This window comes from Sceloporus occidentalis, unplaced genomic scaffold, assembly GCF_023333645.1.
Source record: "Sceloporus occidentalis isolate IW3139 unplaced genomic scaffold, rSceOcc1.0.p SCAF_1, whole genome shotgun sequence".
Taxonomy (NCBI): Eukaryota; Metazoa; Chordata; class Lepidosauria; order Squamata; family Phrynosomatidae; genus Sceloporus; species Sceloporus occidentalis.
Window position 1 is genome coordinate 205817525 of NW_028316981.1, and position 21577 is coordinate 205839101.

General features: G+C 38.6%; 2 protein-coding genes across 5 annotated transcripts in view; both read left to right on the top strand.

Annotated features, from left to right (window-relative positions):
• Window positions 1–21577, top strand: part of LOC149323257 (pro-neuregulin-1, membrane-bound isoform-like) — a 656320-nt gene that overhangs the window by 516867 nt on the left and 117876 nt on the right. For 2 of the 4 annotated variants that reach the window (XM_089488653.1, XM_089488654.1), the window contains exon 1: window positions 8540–9536. The exons of 1 other annotated variant lie outside the window; for it this stretch is intronic. In XM_089488653.1, coding sequence (XP_089344779.1) covers window positions 8888–9536 — 649 coding nt within the window. In that variant the 5' untranslated portion in view covers window positions 8540–8887. Of the gene's footprint in view, window positions 1–8539; window positions 9537–21577 lie in introns of those variants that run through there. One more of the 4 variants, XM_089488652.1, reaches the window with a different exon arrangement.
• Window positions 8337–8516, top strand: LOC149323258 (uncharacterized). Its single transcript, XM_089488656.1, is given in 2 exon segments — window positions 8337–8434; window positions 8436–8516. Coding segments are annotated over 2 exon segments (168 nt in total). The 3' UTR covers window positions 8506–8516.

The following is a 21577-nucleotide window of genomic DNA, read 5'->3' on the forward strand; positions in this document are numbered from 1 at the left end:
ATTTAATCCTATATATCAGTGAAATTTTATGTGTAATGAAAGGTAAATATGTGAAGCAGTAAGGAAACCAAAAATGCCAGACCACCATTGAGCATACTATCTGATAAGGACATTTTCCTGCATGAATCTTATAGAAATGAACATGGGCTGCATAAGACCACATGAAAGAGGTATTATGCTCGCAATTAAGCCAACTAGCGTGAGCTAAGCAATTGCTTTTTCTTTAGAAGGATAAAACCATGCAAATGTAAAGACTCAAAAACAAGAACAGATCTGGAAAATCAGGCCTGAGTAACATTGGTGCAGAATTATCCTTAGGTCTTTGGGAACAAGGAGCTGCCTTGAATTATGGTGCTATTTCATTTTGTTATCCTTTTCGCATCCCAGACCATGTAAATATTGTCCATTGAATAAAAGAGATTAGTCTTCAAAAGTACTGATGTAGCAACACCATTTTCTTTTAGCAAATTATTAATTGCCTTTCCAACTGTTGGTATTGTGAAAAATCTGAAATGTTGATTTTCCACTTCCTCTGAAAAATAGCATATCTCACAAGCTCACTTGAAGGAGAGCGGCCTTTTGCTTCATTCTGGTATCCATTTAATCATTAACAAACACATTGAAGCAAATCTCATTTCTGTAGCTGTGTACCTGGTAACCAAAAGATTTTGCATATTTCAGTGTTGAGCTTACTTGAGTTTGATATTGTTTCTTTGCAGAGCCAGTGTAGTGTAGTGGTTTGAATGTTGGACTACAACTGCAGACCAGGGTGCAAATCCCTGCTTGGCCATAGGAACCTACTGGGTGACCTTGGGAAAGTCACACTTTACCTCAGAGGAAGGCAGACACAAACCCACTCTGAAAAAATATTGCCAAGAATATTTGTGTTGCCATAAGTTGGAGACAACTTGAAGGCACACAACAACAATAGCAATAGTTTCTTTTGTTCCCCAATATCCTGGAAAGCCAGCATGGTGTAGTGGTTTGAGTGTTGGACTACAACTCAGGAGAACATGGAAACCCACTTGATGACCTTGAGTGAGTCACACACTTTCTGCTCCTGAAAACCCCATAATAGGTTTGTGTTAGGGTCACAATAAGTTGGAAATACCTTGAAGGCGCACAACAGCTGTCCTTGAACATAATTTCTTTGGTGTTCCTTTAACCCAGTCATCTCTTACAAGATCCATCACTTGTCTTACATATTGGTTTAGTATGTGTTCCTTTTCCTATTTCTAAGAGCCTTCAATAAAAAAAGTTTGGTGCAGCTTTATAACAGTGCCATTTTGGAAAGCACATGGCAATGGGGAAGGGAACCCAGTCAAGCACAGACCTGACAAGGAAGGTTTACGTGTCCAGGGATGGTTGAAGGGCATCATATGATCAGTCCCTCCTATCCCAAGATGTTATTGGTTTGAACTGGCTCTTGGATTATTATTTTTTTTAGTAAAAAAGTCACCATGCCTACCATCAGAGATATATTGTGCATGATTGTATTTTACAAGCACTGCTGACTGCAGATTAGTAGGTTTCAGAGGCTTGCACTCTGTGTGTGAATTACCAAGAGAGTAAGACAAAGCTACAGATTAGTTAGTAGATTTATTGGCAGTTTTGTTGTAGTTAGAAAAGCAAAGAAGCTTGTAATTCTGAAAAACTTAGATGCATTCTATCATTTGTTCACAATACCCTTGAGTACATGTTGTGGTTTCTGTGCTACAGAGTGCACATGGAACTCTAGCTGTTGTTACTCTAGTGACCAACTATTTTTGACAAGGTTCTGTTAATCGTGACTACCCAGGGGCCAGTCACAATGGTTTGATCAGTGTAAGAGATTAAATTGATCACTCTAATAGCAATAGAGCTTAAACTCTGAGCAGTGGCATCTTAGACAGACCCACTCCTGAAGTAATGATTGAGCCCATTTCCCTTAGTCTGTAGTATGGAAGAGTTGTCTGATTTCAGGAGAGAAGTTGTGAGTCATTAAGATCTCCCTTTAATTGCTTATTAGGTTTATTGTAATCAAGGTTGGGAGGAAACAGAACTGAAACATACTAAACAAAATAAAGCAATAGATACTGTCTCACAAGCATATGGAGATAAACATATGTTCACTACTTCAACTGCTAAGTCCCAAAATAAAATTGGGCCTTTCAGGTATGCTTTGAAATGAGTACTTCACAGGCCTCTAGAATTCAAAGAAAGAAAACATAAAGGGGGAAGACACCTTCAAGAATTGCTATATACATATGAAATGCAGTGTAATTTTCTGACAAGATGCATGCAGGAAGTAGGTATATCTCAGTTAACAAAATTCCTACATCACAAAAAAGCAGAGCACTTCCAACATGTTTAAGTGCAATTTTTAAAATCCAAAACTAACAATATGCACTTGTGAATGAAATCTACCAGGCCTGATAAGTCTTGCACAAAACATTTGAAAGTTTCTTTCAAAATAAATCTGGAATATATCTTCACTAACCCCCATCGTTCTTAGGATTTCCATTTTGGTGGGAAAACTTACAAGTACATGTTTTTAACATGCTAGGAGAGCCAGCAAAATGTAGTGCTTTGAACATTGGACTATGACTCTGGAGACAGAGTTTGAATCCTGGCTTGGCCATGAAACCCAATGGGTGACATTGGGCAAGTCACACATTCTTAACCTGAGATGATGGCAGTGGCAAACCTCTGTGAAGAAACTTGCCAAGAAAACACCATGATAGGTTTACCTTAGGGTCACCACAAGTTGGAAACAACTTGAAGGCACATAACAAGGAGTAGCTGGTAAGACAAGCTTAACTCCTTTCCCCCTTTGCCTGGCTATCACAGGCAAAATGAAAGGGGTTTTATTTCGTGGGGCTGTCTCCTGACAAGTTCAAGGACTGGGAGTCTAACATTATGAGATCACTGCTTCACTTCTGCATAAATAGAAATATGAGGAGAAACCAGGGTTCTTTAATTCTCTTCTTTTATATATTACACAGAGTAATAGAGGCTTTGGCAAAACCCTTGCCTAATTGTTGATTTCAGCAACTCACTTTGCCACATGAGCCAATAGAAATTGAAATAACTAGCTTAATGCCAAAGAAAATGCTGCAACAACTCCTGCTACTGTTCACACAAGAGGGTTACATGGACTAATTTCATTCAATCTACATGGACCATATTTATTACTGCAAAGGTTTTCAAATCACTTCCATTTACCTGTTTGGATTCTTTTTCATTAGTAGTGAAGTCACGTAGATAGAACAACCTACTTTATTTTGTGATTCTGTAGAGGCCTCAAATTGAATAGATGAATTATCAAAAACGTCTTTCCCAGCAGATCTTAACTGCAGCTCATATAGTTGCAGCAAAGTCAATGATTCTTTTGCAGGGTTCACTCTCGAACAGCTGCTGATTAAGAGTTCATAGCACGTTCCATCACTATATATTGACACACTGGATGGCAAAACCTCCAAAGGAGCTCCTACCCTGCCAATAAATCTGCTTTATGCAAATGTTACTTACATTTCCATGAACATACTCAGGCATTATTTTTATGTAATAAATACCCCAAACCAAGCAAGCTGCATTTAAATATTTCACCAAATTAGAATTGAACAAAAAATATAAAGTAGCCTGATACCTTTACTACCCCTTTCATTGTAAGGAGTGAGGACCTTCAGGTCAACCCTAACCCTGCAGATGAGACATCCCCAAGACCCCTTGTCCTCCAGTGTTCTGCTTAAGTCCTGTAGGTTCAGACTTGTGACTTCCCTGATTGAGTAGCCATCTGGGGTACTGTCTTCCTCTTTTTCTGCTACCTTCTACCTTTCTTAGTATTATAGTCTTTTCTAATGAGTCATGGGCCTGTTACAGACTGCCAAAATAAAGCTGCTTGGGGTCTCTTTGGAGGTATGCTATTTAAATTATGCATGCATCCTAAGAGTCCAGAGGTCGCGCCAAAGCCACACTCCATTCCTAAGCACTGGAGTGCAGCTTTGGTGCAGCTTCCAGATTCTTAGGATGCATCCATCATTTAAATAGCATACCTCCAAAGAGACCCCAGGCAGCTTTATTTTGGCAGTCTGTAACAGGCCATGATGTGACCAAAATACAACAGCCTCAGTTTCATCGTCTTGGCTTCCAGAGAGAGTTCAGGCTTGATTTGTTCTAGGATCCATTTGTTTGTCTTTTTGGCTGTCCACAGTATCCTCAGCACTTTTCCCCAGCACCTCATCTCAAATGAATTAATTTTTTTCCTATCCACTTTCTTTACTGTCCAACTCTCACATCCGTACATGGTGATGGGAAATATAATGGCTTGGACAGTTCTTTCTTTGGTACTCAATTGTATACCTTAACACTTCAGGATCTTGTCAAGTTCTTTCATGGCTGCCCTTCCATTCCTATTCATCATCTTATTTCTTGACTGTAGTCTTTGTTCTGATCAATGTTTGATCCAAGGTATGGAACTCTTTAATTATTTTGATTTCCTCATTGTCTAGGTTGAATTTATGTAGATCCTCCACGGTCATTATTTTTGTTTTCTTTATGTTCAGAAGTAAGCCTACCTTTGCACTTTCTTCCTTTATCTTCTTTAGTAATTGTTCCAAGTCTGTGATGTTTTCTGCTAGTACTACAGTGTCATCCACATATCTTCGGTGTCGATGTTCTTTCCGCCTGTCTTCACTCCTCCTTCTTCTGAGCCTAAACTTGCTCCTTGTTTGATATTTTCTGTGTACACTTGCAAAGAGATATGACTCTCTTGGATGTTTGGTTTTTTCCACTAATTAAATTATCCCTACAATCTACAGTTGAAGAAACCAGGTTCTGAACCTTTTCGTGCATGTTGTTATATTGCTTTTTTTTTTTTTTAATGTGAAAACTGTAAACTCTGGAACCAGCAACAAGAATAAATTGTAATCTCTATAGATAGAAAATAAGCATTTGAGCACTCTCCATTGGGAAACCAAATCTGAATTGTGTTTTGTTTTGTTTTACATTTGATAGGTAGTACTTTGTTTCTGTTTTGACATAAGGCTTGTCCAGACAAACCAAATGTGTCATTCTAGTGGTTTCTGCACTATACTTATCATGTCCCCTCCAAAAAAGATCCAAACAATTCCAACCTATCTCCCTACTTCGTTTCTGATTCTTATTGCTCCAGTTGAAAACTGGCTTTAATATGTACCCTGATATGTACCGAGTTCAGTTCAGATAGCATGACTTATAAATACAGTTCATTTTAGTTCATTTGTGGATGTCTGTTGGTTCAATGGGGTGGGATGTTACCAGTGAGTCTAATCTCCTCATCTCTCCTGATTTTCTTTATTTCCAGTCATACTTCTGTTTTGGAATCTTCTTCTTCTCTTCAAAGGCCACTGGTTTATTTTATTTATTTTTTTAAAAAAAACAACTCTATTCAGTGTTAATGCTAAGACAGCAATTTTGAAATTCTGTTGTTAATCAGTGCCATAATAATTTGGCTCATGGAAATCAAAATAATTAAAGTGTTCCTGTACCTTGGATCAAACATTGATCAGAGACTGCAGCCGAGAAGAAGACTAATAAATAAATAAATAAATAAAAATTGTATTTATATCCCGCTCTTCTGTAGCAAGACAATCATGTTACTCATTAAGTGTATTTCCTGTATATTACTGGATGTAATGGTAATAGTTATGACATAAGCAACTAGCTAAATTGAAATTATACCTTTAAACTACAATACCATACTCACAGCCTGAATGCATTTACATATACATATACATAGGTTTTTTTTGTGGTTGAAGTGAAAAATGTGATTTGTTTTTTTTTAAATAATTTTTTAAATTAAAATTTAAAAACTGGGGCCTCTCTTTTCTCCTCCCACTAAGCCTCACCCAACTGACACCATCTCTCCAGCATTTTAAAGGGATGTGGCTGAATATTACAGTGCCTTTCTGCCCAAAAGCAGACATTTGAAGACCAGTTGTGTCACCCCACCCTTAGGGTGTCTCCTGGTGTGGTCCTCAACCCCCTCACCACCTTAATAATGTTATTGTTCACCATGGATGGATGGACAGTGAAAAAAGTGGATTAAAAGAAAATCAAGTTATTTGAGATGTGCTAGAGAAGAGTGCTGAGGATACCATGATCAGTGAAAAAGACAAACAAAAGGGTCCATGAACAGATCAAGCCTGAAATACCCCTAGAAACCAAGATGACTAAATTGAGGTTGTCGTACATTGGCTACATCATGAGAAGGCATGACTCAGAAGAGACAGTAATGCTAGGAGAGGCAGAAGGCAGCAGAAAGAGAGGAAGACCATACAGATGAATAGATTCAATCAGGGAGTTCACAGGCCTGAATTTGCAGGACCTAAGCAGAGCAATGGAGTACAGGGGATCTTGGAAATGTCTCATCCACGGGGTTGCCAGGAGTTGGAGTTGACTTGAGGGCAGTGAACAAGAAGAACTAAATTGCCACTTTATCTTGTTTACCTCTTCCCCCAATCCTACTTAAGAAGCTAAAGAGGAGTTGTGCTCCCCATGCCCCTCCCCGGTCTTCATTTTTAAAGCCTCTTCAATGAAATAGGAGGTAATCTAGTGCTACTATATAGAAGTGGTGCTTGTTTGTTTATTTGTTTAAAGAAGAGCCATGTAGAAGGGATGTGAAATACAGTGTGACTGTGGAGGCAAGGGGGAGCAGAGGTACTCTACTGCCTTGTTTTACCATTTCATCATTTTGGTTTGGCAATCTAGCACTATAATATGGAGAACATTTTTAACAAAAACTGAAGAGCCACATCTATGTTGGGGACATAGTCTAGACAAAATCTAGAAGAAAAATGTTATCAGCATTTGGAAGTGCACTAAGCATCAAAGAAAGATAAGACACAAATAATGATCCCACCTAGATGAGCCCTTGAACTCCTCATATTGTATACAACCAGACCTTGCTACCCATGCGCTTGCCATCCATGGATCTGAGCATCTACGGACAACAATCCATGTTGTTGCAAATGGCAGCACATGCACGCAGCTGTGACATTTGCAACAACAGGATTTGAGGTTCCATGTTTTTTTTGTATCCACAGGGGGAAGGGATCCGGAATGGATCTTCATGGATACAAAGGTTCAACTGTATAATTTTCCCTATGATTTCAGTTGATGTTGAAAGTATTTATACAGTGGTCTCTTGGTATCAGCTGGAGTTTGGTTCCAGGATCACCCATGGATACCAAAATGCATGGATACTCAAGTTCCATTAAATACAGTAGTATAGTGAAATGCTGTCCCTTATATAAAATAGCAAATACAGAGTTTGCTTTTTGGAATATTTTCAAGCCATGAATGGTTGAATAAGAAAATCCATGGATATAGAGGGCTGGCTGTGGTCAGTATCATCTAAATCAGCTGAAATGGTAAATGAATTGTAAATGCATCCAGTACAGTACAAGTCAGAAACAGAATAACAGATTACCTTTGTTTTCATGTGAATAGTGGTATTTTCAAAGCAAAATTTGCTTAGACAGTGTGAAATTTATTTTTCCTTTCTAGGCTTTGAGTTAATGGAAGACTAATAGTGAATAGTGTGTTAGAAATATTCATTACAGAATATTTATATTAGAAACACATTACAATAAGATGCATTTTTCCCCTAAGTCGGGTCTGTTTTAAAACACAAACATGCTGTTAAAGTCATAATTGCATAGTCCATTTTGAATCTAACTTAACTGGGTTGATAGGATATTAAACTTTATCTCTAGGTAGCAGGCAGAAAGAAACTGCAGCTGAAAGGCCATGGTCCCATGGGAGGGATCGGATAGCCGACAGTCTTAGCTTCAGGTCCAGCCCATAAGGCTGCCACCTACATCGTTCCCCGCCCTTATCTTCATTGCAGCTTTGTTAGATTGCTCTAATCGATTAGCATCTTTTCACGACCACACAGTGGGAGAAAAGAGAAAGAAGGAGTTTGACTGGCTCTTCTGTGCTTCCTTTTGATTTTATGGCCTTTATGCAATCTAATTGGATAAAATAGGAAGTCACTGGTAGTCCTGTGTTGCTGGGTGTGCTGATTTAACTCAGATCAGCCCTGCAGAGGGGTGGGGGTGTGGGGAGAGAAAGGAGAGAGCAGAGGGAATCTGTATATCAGAGGAACAGAGAGAAAGAAGAAAGGAAGGCACTGGAGGGAAAGAGTATTGGGAGGGACCGGGCAATAGGAGGTGGCACAGACTAAGGACAGAGTTGATGTTCTCTTCTTTTCAAACCTCTCTTTAATTATATTGCTTGCAGTGATGCTCAGGGAGCAGGCACCTGCTGCTCTGTAATGATTCAGCCTCTTTCTGCGGGCTCTTTTGCACAACAGGATGCTGTTGCTACTGTCACTGCTACTGCTGCCGCTGCTGCTGCTACCGTTCTTGCTGGTTTTCCTTTTGCTTCTACTGCATGACGGCTCTGTTTTGCTCCAACAGTCACCAGCCTCAGATGCTCAAGGTGAGAAACCAGCCTTCCACTTTGAGCTGTTGGTTCACTTAAACAATTTACTTTAAGATTGCAGCTCTTTTTTCCCCCTCTCTCTCACAAAAGCCCTGCATTTCAGCTCTCTGAAGAACTGAGATGGCTTGAGAGGAGCCCAGGAATTATAGATGAAAATTTTAAAAGTGAGGATGGAGAAGGAGCTGAATCATTACAAGGGACTTCCTTTCTGAAATTGGGTAGGATTCTTTTCTTTGCAATTTCTCTTTATTTGGATCATGGTTCTGACACTTAAACTTTTTTCTGATACCTTCTGCCATGATGCTGTGATATTTCTCTGGATCTTTTTTCCCCCTTCTCTCTTTTGGCTTGCTTAATAATAATGGACAGAGTTTTTAAGACCTTGTAGAGGGGAACTCATCTGCAAAATATATGCTTAAATATGTCTGAAGCCAGTCTGGAGAGCTTTCCCAATCCCTCAACCCAGCTGAGCCCCGCTGCATCACTTGAGGGGCTCCCTGCTGAAGACGACACACCAGAGACTCAAACCGAGGAAACACAGATGCAGGGTATAGCAGGCCTCGCTACTACTTGCTGTGTGTGCTTGGAAGCAGAGCGGCTGACAGGGTGCCTCAACTCTGAAAAGATCTGCATTTTTCCAATCTTGGCTTGCCTGATCAGCCTTTGCCTCTGCATTGCTGGCCTCAAGTGGGTGTTTGTGGACAAGATTTTTGAGTATGATTCTCCTACACACCTTGATCCTGGCAGGATTGGACAAGATCCAATCACTTCTGGGGATCCTACTGTACTGTCTGCTTGGGTACCATCTATGGTCCATACCTCATACTTTCCTGTGCCCACCAGTGAGGCAACATTTGTGGCTACAGAGCAGCCTGATGGGCCTCTAACACTCACATCCGAGGCTGCTCCTAAACCATCTCCATCTAAGGGTGTCTTAGATTATCATTTCTATCCTTCTTCGGCACCTCCCTTATTATCATCTAGCCTAGAAGTCGAAGTGAAAGCACCCGCAACAGCCTCAGTTGCACAAGAAATTGAAACTAATATCCAAACAGTTCCACCAAAACTAGGTAAGTATATCATGTCCCGATTGCATGTTAGACAAGCCACACTAACAGTGATGAAAGGACTAATGCTTTTGCTGGCCATTGAAAAGAAGTGGGTTAGCTTAGGTAGTAGCTTGAGTTTTGTCACATTATTAAAGTTCAAGGGGGAAAATATGTGTGTTACTAAATAACTAGCATTATAATACCAAAAAAGTATTGTGATTAGCTTGACAGATTATTTGACAAATAATTCAGATCATTCTTTTCTGTGTGAATTGTTTATTACTTTGATTTCTTTTTATTTTAGCCTCGTCTCAGCCTCTGATTTGTCTTCAACTTCATCTGTAGCCTAACTTCTTCATATTTTGTATTTATATTCTTTGGTGTATAAGCAAATACACACACACACACACACACACACACACACACACACACACACATCATCCTCCCCTTAAACTAGCAAGTCATTGCAGTGGGGGAGAACTGCAGTTCATTGGGCTGTAATTCTAGGCACACATACTTTCTGTTTGAGCCTGATAACTAGTATGTGTGTCCATGTCTGTGTGTCTAGAGTTTCCTCAGGTCCAGTATCCCTTGACATTGTTCATACCTCTTCAGGGTATGAATAAATATAATCAGTAGGTTGATATGGCATATCCCTAGAACCTTTTTTTTACTGCCAGAGGCTCAAACTAGGAGTATGCAATCTCATGATAAACATATCTAAGCATGTGCAAGTTATGCTCTCCTTGCCCTTGAGTAATTGACAGATTTTTCTCTGTAGAGGCATATTTCTACAAATTCACCAGAATCTCCCCATTCTTTGGTGGTGGTGTTAATTGCTGTCAAGTTGGCTTGGGCTTAGGTGATCCTATGAAAGAGATCTCTCCAAGATACCCTGTCATTAACAGCCCTGTGTCCTATACCCATAAGGCGTTTGGTGACTTAACCCTAAACTCATGATGGTTAACTTAAAGTGGCAGATCTAGCCTGGACAGTGCTCAAATCTGAAATCATATAAGTCATTGCTTTTTCCTTGGGGTATCTTATAAATAAATGAATAAAATCTTGTTAATGAATTTTTTCACTGTACACCAGTCATTACTAAGCACTTACCTTTTTCAAAATATTCTCAACTTTTTGCCATTTAAAATGCTAATAAACTAAGATTTTGTAACCGATAATCACATTGCCAGCATTTACTAAAATGAACCTATTGAAAGAAAGTACTGTACATAACACTATGAACAAGCAAAGTGGGTGTGTTTGGAGACGCTAGTGTTTGGAATCTTGCAGTGGTGAACATTGGCTATTGGTTTGCTTGCTTTACTCTTTTGTAAAGAGATCGGTAGTATTTCTACCTTCCCTCTTTATCCCTTTCCCTCAACTAAAACACTTTAGAGATTATTTGTGGAGCATCACATACTGACCATATACTCATAGATGACAGATAAACTGTCAAACAGAATGAGGTTTAGCTCACTTTTGGTTATCTTGAATTATTATTGATGCCATGTACAGATGGTCCCCAAGCATACTTATTCATGGGAACTTTTTTCTTTAGTAAATCCATTTAGGATTGCAGCTTTCTTGCACCAGATGGCTTGAGGTTTGTAAATGAAATCCTCTAGTGCTTTTCAGTAAGATGAACCCATCTTCAGCAATTGTGGATCTTGCCTAATAGTGTAATAGTTTATATGTGAGCCCTTCTGAGAGGAGTTTCAAAAGGCACAGCTTTCTAGCTCCTCCAGGTATCTTTGGCTTGGAGACAATCTGTCAAACAAGAGACTTGAGTATTCGGCAAGTAAAGGATAGGTTGATTGATATAACCAAGATCGGTCAGGTACTTGTCACATATCATTATTTTTTCATATGAGAATCAGGTTTTATTACTAGTTTTATTCCAGAAGTGTCTAGTGAAGAAGGTTTTTCCTCATCATCTTCTATTTTTAAATATGTCGCATTATTGGCAGAGCTTATGAAAATGATGTTCCCACTGTTCTGCTGCTGGCTAGTGGAATAACATTTATAGAAAGTGGCTTCCCTGTGGAAGAAGGGGGGGAAAAGTCAAAGAACTGTAAAAGCAAATCCAAACAAGCGCAGTGTGAAAAATTCTGTAGTATACAGAAGGATTTCATTTGTTCAGTAATATTTTGTCAAGGGGTGTTTCTTTATCTTCCACCCACCTATTGGGATTGAAGAAAAATAAAAAAGATGCCTCACCAGCAAATCATTATTATCTGCTGTTCTGTGACCACACATGCACAAAACAAAAAGAGCAAAAAGATTGCAGAAGGATTGTAACAATTGCTTCCTTCTTCATTGGTTTGTATTTTTAAACTCTGAATTCGAGATAGGTATTTATAGAAAGAGAGATGAACTTGCAGTTCTTCTTCTTGTTGTTTTTTTTAAAAAGCAAAACATTAAAAACATATACTTATCTGTGCAAGTTTGGGAGCTGTGAAAAATCTCTAGAATCCGCATGAGAGAGCCAACCAGCAAGATACTGCTGTGAAGTATATATAGAGAAAAAGAAAGAGTATCTAGTGCATTGTCGCATTTTAAGCAGTGCAAGTCATTGGGCAGGGCAATAATACTAACAAGTTTAAAAATGCAGAAGGTGACATGGGTGGATATTGTAGCAAATGTATCCATATTTCTAGGCAGATTTTTGAACCTTCATTCCGGTATTTCTTCAGCTAAATCCCTACATGCTTTCACAGTTCTCTGTCTGAGACTGGCATGTCAGCTTTGGATCTAGAATATTTTTTGTGCATGTGGGCAGCAGATCTCATTTTCCTTCTCTTCTTCTTTCCATCCAGCTCAGCATATTATATTTGGGCCGTTATCGTTCAAGGTCATAGTCTGACGAGGGCTAATTGATTCTTCTCTGAGCTGGAGTCTGGGAGAGAGGCAATCCTAGTAATTGTCTCTGCTGCATTAGACTCAAGACCTGTCTACCTTTTAGTACCATGTACTTTGTATTTTGTCAATCTGGGGGTAACCTTTTCTCTCTCCACGTCTCCTCATTTTAAATGAAATGTCAGCATTCTTCTGATGAAATAAGAAAAATCACACATTTCCATTCATTAAAAGATATTCATGTACCCGTCTGAACATTTCATAGTTTGCCATAACGTGCAATTTCCCTGTGAAGATGTGTTGGTCTCAAGAATACCTGTCACACTCAGGCAGCATTTTACTTTTTTCCGTAACCCCACAAAAGAATCTCAGTATGATAGCTGTGTTAAAAGTATTGCAGTTGTTTCCGTGAGACTTATTTTGAGTTTTTGCTGCAAATAGAACTGAGATCTATTTTACTTTCTATATGAATATATTATTAGATGCTGATAGATGTTCTTATGCTTTTTTTGTTTAGTAAAGATAATAGTCCCTGGCTTCTTTTGGCTGAATAAAATAAGTAGGGATGCTCTCTACCACTCCACCAGCCAGGCCCTGACTCCTGTTTATTTGTCCCATGCTGTCAGGCTTTCAAAATGTAATTGCTCATAAAAATGCTCAGAAATCTAGCTCAGAGTTTTGGTATCCTAAAGGAGGAACAGCACTGGCTGAGAGACCCCTTGATGCATCATTGGCAGAAGGGCATTGCATGATCCATTGAAGTAGTGACTCTTTGAATTAGTTGACAGAGCAAGCCTACCTTAATCTAATCATGTAGAGTTTTAGGAAATAATTGTTATGATACAAATAGCCATTTTAGGTGCCTAATTCATGCATGCTTATTCAGCATGGTAGAATAGCTTTTAAAAAAAGATTGAATAGATGTAGAGCACATATGTTTTGCTAAACTTTATGGTTTACTATAAACTTGGGGTGGGGAGTCTGAATTAGGTTCCTTCTTGAATAGAAGATCATCAATGAATACCAGGGAATGCTGCCTGAGAATCTGTGCAGCCATTATTAGTCAGACCTGACAGTACTGAACTAGATAGGCCAGTGGTCTGAATCAGCATAAGGCAGCTTCTTATGTGACCACAACAGAAAGCTGAAATGGAGGGTTATAGGTCAAGATCTAATTGCCTACTCCAATGCATTCTGAATTAAGGATTTCTTGCCTTTGCCCTGCAGCCTTGACAGAAGGTGTTAAAATTAGCTCCAGAGGGTTTATCATCCATGCAAAGCTAGGGTTCAGGATGTCTACCAGACTGCAGGAAGGAAAAAGGACTGCCAATTTTGGAAGAGGTAGCAGGATCCACTGGAAGTACCCCCACCGGATCCCAGCAATAAAATGTACACCACACCATTATTGTGGAACAGGCATTACTTGTGTTTGTAGACAATTCGTCCAGTGGCCATTCTGATTTTTCACTGTGGTATGAAACTCTGCTACAATATACATTTTAATTGTGTTGTATTAGATGAAAACTAGTCAAGATTTTGTTTTGGTTTAATAATGGATCATCCATAAAGTGTTTCATGCCTTTTAACCCAAGCCCTCACTGCCCCTTGACAGTTTTGCTCCATTTTAGCTAATCTTTAATCTCATATTTGCTCTAATCACATGTATTATTTAATGGATGGCTCTTGAGGGAAGAAAAACATTAATGTTGTGTAGTAGAGCTACCTATCTGGCTACCTGTTGCTACCTCCTGATTGTAATACAGTTGAATGTATTTGTTCAGATTACAGTGTTTCTGCAGATTCCTTTGTTGAATTCTTTGGGTGCTAATTAGACACATTCTTTGCAACAGAATAAGCATTTAATTGTGTGTGCTGCCCCCCACTACTAATACAGGTGATTTTGTCAGTACACCAAATACAACTTGTAAGTGATAATGAAGTCTCCAACTGTAAACTCATCTCCTTCAGTCCCTCCACTCAAAAAATACAAACCCATTTCTCTTCCTTTCCTTTTTCTTATTGGCTTGGGTAGCTTTCCATTGTGCACAGGGGATTTCTTCTGTTTACCCTCTTCTCCTTAACTATGTCAAACACCCCCCCCCCCATATTTCCCCTTCTTCCTCTTAGCCTTTGCTTTAGCTGCCTTTCCTTTATATTGCCTTCATCATCTATAAAGCTAGGGCTGAGTTAAATAGACAGTAAGCAGTAATAGTTCCCTTGACTGCCTTCTCTGTAGGGCTAATGGCAGAAACTTTCTGCCTTCCCTAAGCCTCCAGGGTGCAGTCCTAAACCTTGAAGGAAGAAGAAGAATCCTCACATGCATACATATAGCCTCTGCAGTATTGTGGAGTTTGTGCATTGGACTGTCCTTCCTTAAATCATCATCACCACCATGAAGCATAGGCAGAGTGCATGTTGTGCAGACAGTCCTGTCTTAATATAAAGATGTAATTTAGGCTTAAATTCAAAATGCTAAACAAGGTTAACTTGAAATCAGAGAAGTATATGCTTTTAAATACAAAACTGTATAAATCTGTATGTGGAAAGATTTCAAAATATCAGCATAACATGGAGATTTGGTCTACCTGGGCCACATACATGATCTTGACAATGTTAACAGATGTTAGTTTTCAGTACTATACCTATCATGAATTGTTTATATTGGGCACAGCAAAGTAAATTAGCAAAACTGCAGAACAATAGTGCGCACACACACACACACTTACCACATGAGACCATTAAAATATAATTTTACCCACTGCACTCCCATATTGTATCACCATTTAGCTCATATCTGCCTCCGGTTATATTTTTCATGCAGCATTTGTCTTCAGTGCATTGCAGATATGTACCAAGCAGTTTTTCTTTAGTTTGCAATGCAGTAATTCTTCTTTTGGGACAAGAAAAGATTAGTCTTTCCCAACAGTTGGCAACAAAGCAAAATATTATTTCCAAGAATGTAAGGTCTGGCTTGCTGTGTAGTTGTGCATTTGTTCTGCAGTATGCAGCTAGAAAGATATAAATGGAACCTTTTATGTTTTGATCATTTTTAGCCTTGCTAATGGAAATGCAATAGATTTTGCTGCAGAAACCTAACTCTGAATCAATACTGATGCAGTGAAGCAGCTGGTTCAGCATAGGAACACCTGTACATACAGATCCCAGGAGATAGCAGTGCAGGCTCATGGAGACTATGGTCAGTTTAGGGTAGTTGTATTACTAAGTTTGGAAATGTAGGCCTGATCTTGACCATCACTTCAGCCTTAGGAAAGCCTGGCTGGGGCCACATGATGGCATGTAAGGGAATGGAAAAGGTCAGCTTAACTCTTCACTTTCCATTAATCAATGTATTCTTAATTCAAAAGCAGCATGTATGAAATTTAGCACCATACAGCCAAGCAGTACTTTGGCTGTATGTGTGTGTTTTGTGTCCCATGACTATTCATATGAAGTATCCAAGACTTGCACAGCTTCAGAGTGATGAATATCAACATGAGGATATCATATCTGCTTTAGGTATGATCTATTTGTGATATTGAAATTCCATGTGTTGTTACAGAAATCCTGGTCACCTATGACAAAGTCATTTGAATATTGCATGATGTACCACCTTAGATGATGTTTAGCATCATAGGAGATATTTGCCTACAAACCACTTATGGAGTTGTAATTCAAGAGGAACGAATCATGCAGGCTACAATTACAATGACAAGGGGCCCGTTCCCACTTACCAGAAAATCCGTTTCCTGCACCGATTCTTGAAACAGCTTCTGAAAAAACATGGTTCCCTATGTTTGTTCTGGTTTCAGGAATTGGTTCAGTGGCGGGGGGGCAGTTTGATGGCCCAGCCCATCTCTGGCCTCTCCTGGCCCCAAAATCCCTGGCCCAGCCTCCTTACCAGCTTCTTTTTGACGCAGGTAAAATGGGCAAAAAGCATGTCTACCTTTCTGAATCAATTTCTGAAATTGGACTCAGTGGGAACCATGCCCGTTTAACTCGGATCATGATCTGGATTTAAACGTAGTGGGAACAAGGCCAAGATTCGGTTTTTCTAGGTGGCATATTATAAAGAATTGTTACTATATCATTGACTTCCTTTGTGGTGCCATTGGCATGTTTCACATCCTGTGTTGTTACAAGCTCCAGTTTAATTCAGCTTTTTCTGCCGATGCATTTTAGAAATTATCAATCTTTGTGTGTGAGGTACACTGAAGCTTGACATTTGGTTTACATTACAATGCTCTCTCTTTACACACACACACACACACGTCAGGTGTGATTTCTTATGCAAAGAAATGGAACCAAGGCATGTGTCTCATGGTCAGACTGCCTAAACCTACCCTATGATGGGGTTTTCTGTCCTGTACACCAAACAAGAAAGCAGTTGAGGTGATGCCAAATTCATTTGAGTTTCCAAGGCCAGTTGACCATACTGGCAGGAGACCTCAAGGGTATTTTAACTTGGACAAAGAAAATATCATCCTACAACTGACAGTTGTAGTTGCTCATGAATGTTGACATTCTACCAACAATGAATTCTCATCCTGGATATTTTGTCATTATTGATTTACAACTTTTTGTGTTAGTGTTGTTGCTTCGGAAGTTATTAATGCACAAGACATATTAGTATCCTGTTTGATATCTCAGGTCTGTTCATCCTGATAATTGATGTCATCATGTGACTTAATCCTCACAAAATGGTAGGCTAAATATTCTCCTTCCCTAAAATACAGGGACTGTATTTTACTGTTTTTCATTCTTCCTGATATTCTTCTCTTGTGATAGCTATATGTTTTCAGTATAGGATTTGTTTCACCAGTCGTCGTGGCATGTGTTTTTCAGTAATTTGGAAACAGATCCCTTTTTTTCTGAGATAAAAGGAAATGAGTGATGGATCATCTAAGTACTCAGCAGCATATAATATGCAAAACAGAGCTCAAGTCTGATTAGTCTTTTCCTTTGTAGTCACTGGAAGAAATCTGAATGTTATCCTTTACTAGTCAATTAAGTCTTATGATGTCACATCAAAGACACCAGGTATATGCAAAGATTTCTTACATGGGTGTGCGCACGCAAATACAGATACAAATAAATAAATAAATAAATAAATAAATAAATAATAATAATAATAATAATATGATTTATTATTATACAGACACAAACACATTTGAATTGGTTTATTTTTCTGGCTTGAAAATGTTGTTGGGTGCCTTCAAGTAGTTTCTAACCCCTGGCAACCCTGATGTAAATCTATCACAGGGTTTTCTTGGCAAGATTTTTTTTCAGATAGGTTTTGTCTTTGCTTTGTTCAGAGGCTGAGAGAGTGTAACTTGCTCAAGTTAACCCAGTGACTTTCCATGGCTGAGAAGGGATTCAAACCCTGGTCTCCAGAGTCATAGTCCAAAGATCAAACCACACTGTCATGAGGATAATACAACTCAATCTCTGTGCTGTCTACAGATGCCCCAACAGCTTTTCACAACTGCTAGATTAAACCTCTGGATAAAGATGGGCACTTTGTCTGTGAATGTGAAGACTCTCTAAAAAAATAATTCTGCCGTCCCAGTAACACAAAGTCCTTGGGTAGGTGAAGATGGTGAAAATCAGGCAAGCAGTCTGGAACAGAAGAGGAAGAATAGGCAAGGAATAAATAGGCAGACTTAAATCTAAACTAATAGCAAGTGTGATTAGTGTTGTTGTTCTTACTGGTAGAATTTTCTGGACCCATGGCAGAAGCAATCTATTCCTGTTTAAGTTCAATAATGTTATTTGCTGTATGGGGGGTGGGGGGCATACCCTGAAGATTATCATTACAGTATATAGTACAGTATTTACAGGGTCTCTCTCTGTCCTTAATTCACTGTCATTCATATGAAACCAGTGTAGCTAGCTTCACAATTAGATTAAAACAATTAAAACAAATAGATAGCATAGGTTTCTGGTGGCTTACCAGATGTGCAAAGAAATGTTTTATAGAAGCTTGGTTTCCAGGGGGAGGAATTAATTGTGACTGATGTTGGCTTAGCTTGATTACTTGGTTAAAGAGCACTAGAAAAGGGAAGCAATATATTGTATGCCAGTCAGAGATTCAGGATAAACTCAAGCATTCTGTTGTTTACTTAGTAAATACTTCAAGATACTTACCAATTTGATTACATATATTATAAAACTTTTATCTGTTCAGTGTTGCATAGTTTTTCCACCATACAACTGAACTAAGGAATACTTCTGATGTTTGGGATATAGCCTGTAAGTTAATGCTTATAACTATATGCCCTTAGTGGGGTATCCTGAGATGATAGATGATTCGGTAATATATCATTCCAATTCTGGTTTATCTATCTGTTTGCCACTTGTTTTTAAAAAATTCCCAGTGAGGGCAGCTCACTTTACCACATGATTTGCTGTGTGGGAGTCATTTTTCTCCTCCTGCCCCATCCATAATACTATCTCATGCCTTGGTGGTGGTCCCAATAACTGGCATCTGGTATTGAAGCAGAGTGTGAGTAGGACACAGCTCTTCAGGGCCAGAAGTTGGCAGTGTTTCTCCTGAAAATCACCCTGTAAAACCTCCCAAGTGGTTTTATGTGGATGCTAGATAACATAGAGATACAGAAAAACAATAAGGATAATTAGATTTAGCATTTGGCAGAAGCAAAATTGGAATGGGAGTTAGTCTGGCTATCAGTTTGACTATTGTGGGTTGGCTTTTGAGTTAAAACCAAGAGTCTTTTTAGATTGTAAGCATGAGGACAGGGAACCGCCTAATTAAAAGATTGTATGTACAGCGCTGTGTAAATTTACAGCGCTTTATAAATAAAGGTTAATAATAATAATAATAACTAGCCTTAGTTTTATATCTCTGTTTTCAGTAGGTAGCCAAGCTAAAAGTAAATACTTCACAGTAACTGAAGTAGTCCAGCCTATAACATTGTAATATCTGTTGTGTATCCACCTGATATTGTAGAAGGAAAAGAGGCATCTTCTAATAATCATATCTTGTTGGCTCCTGCAAAATTCATATTTAGATGCATATTCCTACCGCTAAAGGAATACTATGCACATTCATTTATAATGTTACAGCAGTAGCATCAGGTTTACTAAGCACAAGGATAAGAAGTCCCCTTTTATTAATATTCTTTTCATACTATCTTACTATGGAATTTTTCTGTTTCCTGGATATCTGTCAGCGTATACTAAATCCCAACATTGTTTTAGCATCTTCCAGGGCCTCAAATCAGATTAATTGTGATAGACCTTTTTGCAGGATATCAATACCAATATTCCCAATTTGTAAGTCCTTCAGCTATGTAATTTTAGTGATGTATGGCTTATAGGTATATTCCATTATGTCCAAGAGACACGGTATTTCAAGATCAAAGAGGCAATCAATATGTTAGTGCACAGAGACTATTTTTCATTGCTAGTTAACTGAAAGGTGATGCATAAATTCCTCTTTCCAATAATGGAAACGATACCACTAAAATCATTTACAAATGTTAAAAGGTCCAAGGATATATATGGCAGATGGACTTTTTTCAGCTACGTATGATTTCAGAATCAAGTATAAACTGTGCTGTTAAAGAAAATTATTATTATTTTATTCATTTATATCCTGCCTTTCTCCCAGTAATGTGACTGAAAGCGGCTAACAGCATATTAAAACAATACAAATTAAAAACTACACAAGTGAATTAATAGAAGTATAAATAAGTTTTAAATAAGATTTAAAAAGCAATTATATAATTTATAAAGTTGAAATATTAGACATTAAAACATTAAAATTCATTAAAATAATATATATATAAATCTTAAAAATGGCAGCACATAGCATTAAAAGTCCAACCCTCGTCAGTTTGTAAAAGTCCGGCAGCATAAAAACATTTTGATATGGAGACAGAAAGAGCAAGGATGGGGACAGCCTGGCCTCTCAAGGGAGGGAGTTCCAAAATCTGGGAGCATCCACCAAACCTGGAAAGGTGGTGGGACAAAGAGAAAGGCCTCTCCAGATGATCATAGTGCTCTAGTGAGCTCTTAAAAGGAGATACAGACCTTCAACTAACCAGGACCCAAGCTGTATATGGTCAAAACCAACACTTTGAATTGTTCCCAGAAATAGGCTAGCAGCCAATGGAGCTGTTGCTACAGGGGAGCTATGTGTTCCTTGTATGCAGTTCCAGTTAACAACCTGCCTGCAGCATTTCAGGCCAAGTGAAGTTTCTGAACACTTTCCAAAGGCAGTCCCACACAGAGTGCGTTACAGTAATCCAAACAGGTTGTAAACAAGGCATGTGCCACCATGGCCAGATCCAACATCTCCAGGAGTGGGCACAATAGTACAAAAGCACTCCTGTTCACTGCTGAAACCTGGACCTCTAGGTTCAGATCCAGAAGTACTCCGAAACTGCATACCTGTGTTTTCAGATGGAGAATAACCCCATCTAACACATGCTGAATCTCGATTCCCAGATCTGCATTTCGCCTGACCAGGTGCATCTCTCTCTTGTCTGCATTAAGTTTCAATTTGTTTGCTCTCATCCAGTATATTACAGTTGTGAAGTACTGGTTTAACACAGGAACAGATTCCTTGCAATTCAGTGGAAAGGAGTAATATTGCTGGGTGACATCAGCATACTGGAAATCCAGGTTGTCTGGTAATGTTCTGCTATTATTAGGATATGGAGCATAGCTGCTGTGTATTAAGAAATACCATATGTTTAATTATATGAGGAAAAATAATTTTCAGAATGGCTCATAAGGCAAACGTGTGATGTCTCAGTTTAGGTTTTGAGGCAAAATGTCATTTGCTAGGTATCCATTCTAAGTAAGAATCAGATAGGTAGGTATGTAGATAGATGCTCTTCTTTTTCACTAATATAACCATGCTAGTAAGAGTAAGAGGTCCTCTAGTAAGAAAAGAAGAGTCTAGTAACTTTCTGGGACTTGCAGATGCTGATCATTTTAAATGGTTCTGCTCTCTTGAAAACATACATCTATTTTACCCATGAGAAATTTATCTTTCCAGCATAATTCATTCTCCTTTTTTGCTTTTATTTTGATATTGCCTCTAGGCTGTTATTTATTAGATGGCACTACAAACAAAATATTTAACTAGATAAATATCTAAGTAGTTGTAGGATAGATTTTGTGCCCCAGTTATCTTTCATTGTAGGAACTGAAGCCCAACATTGCAAAACCATTTC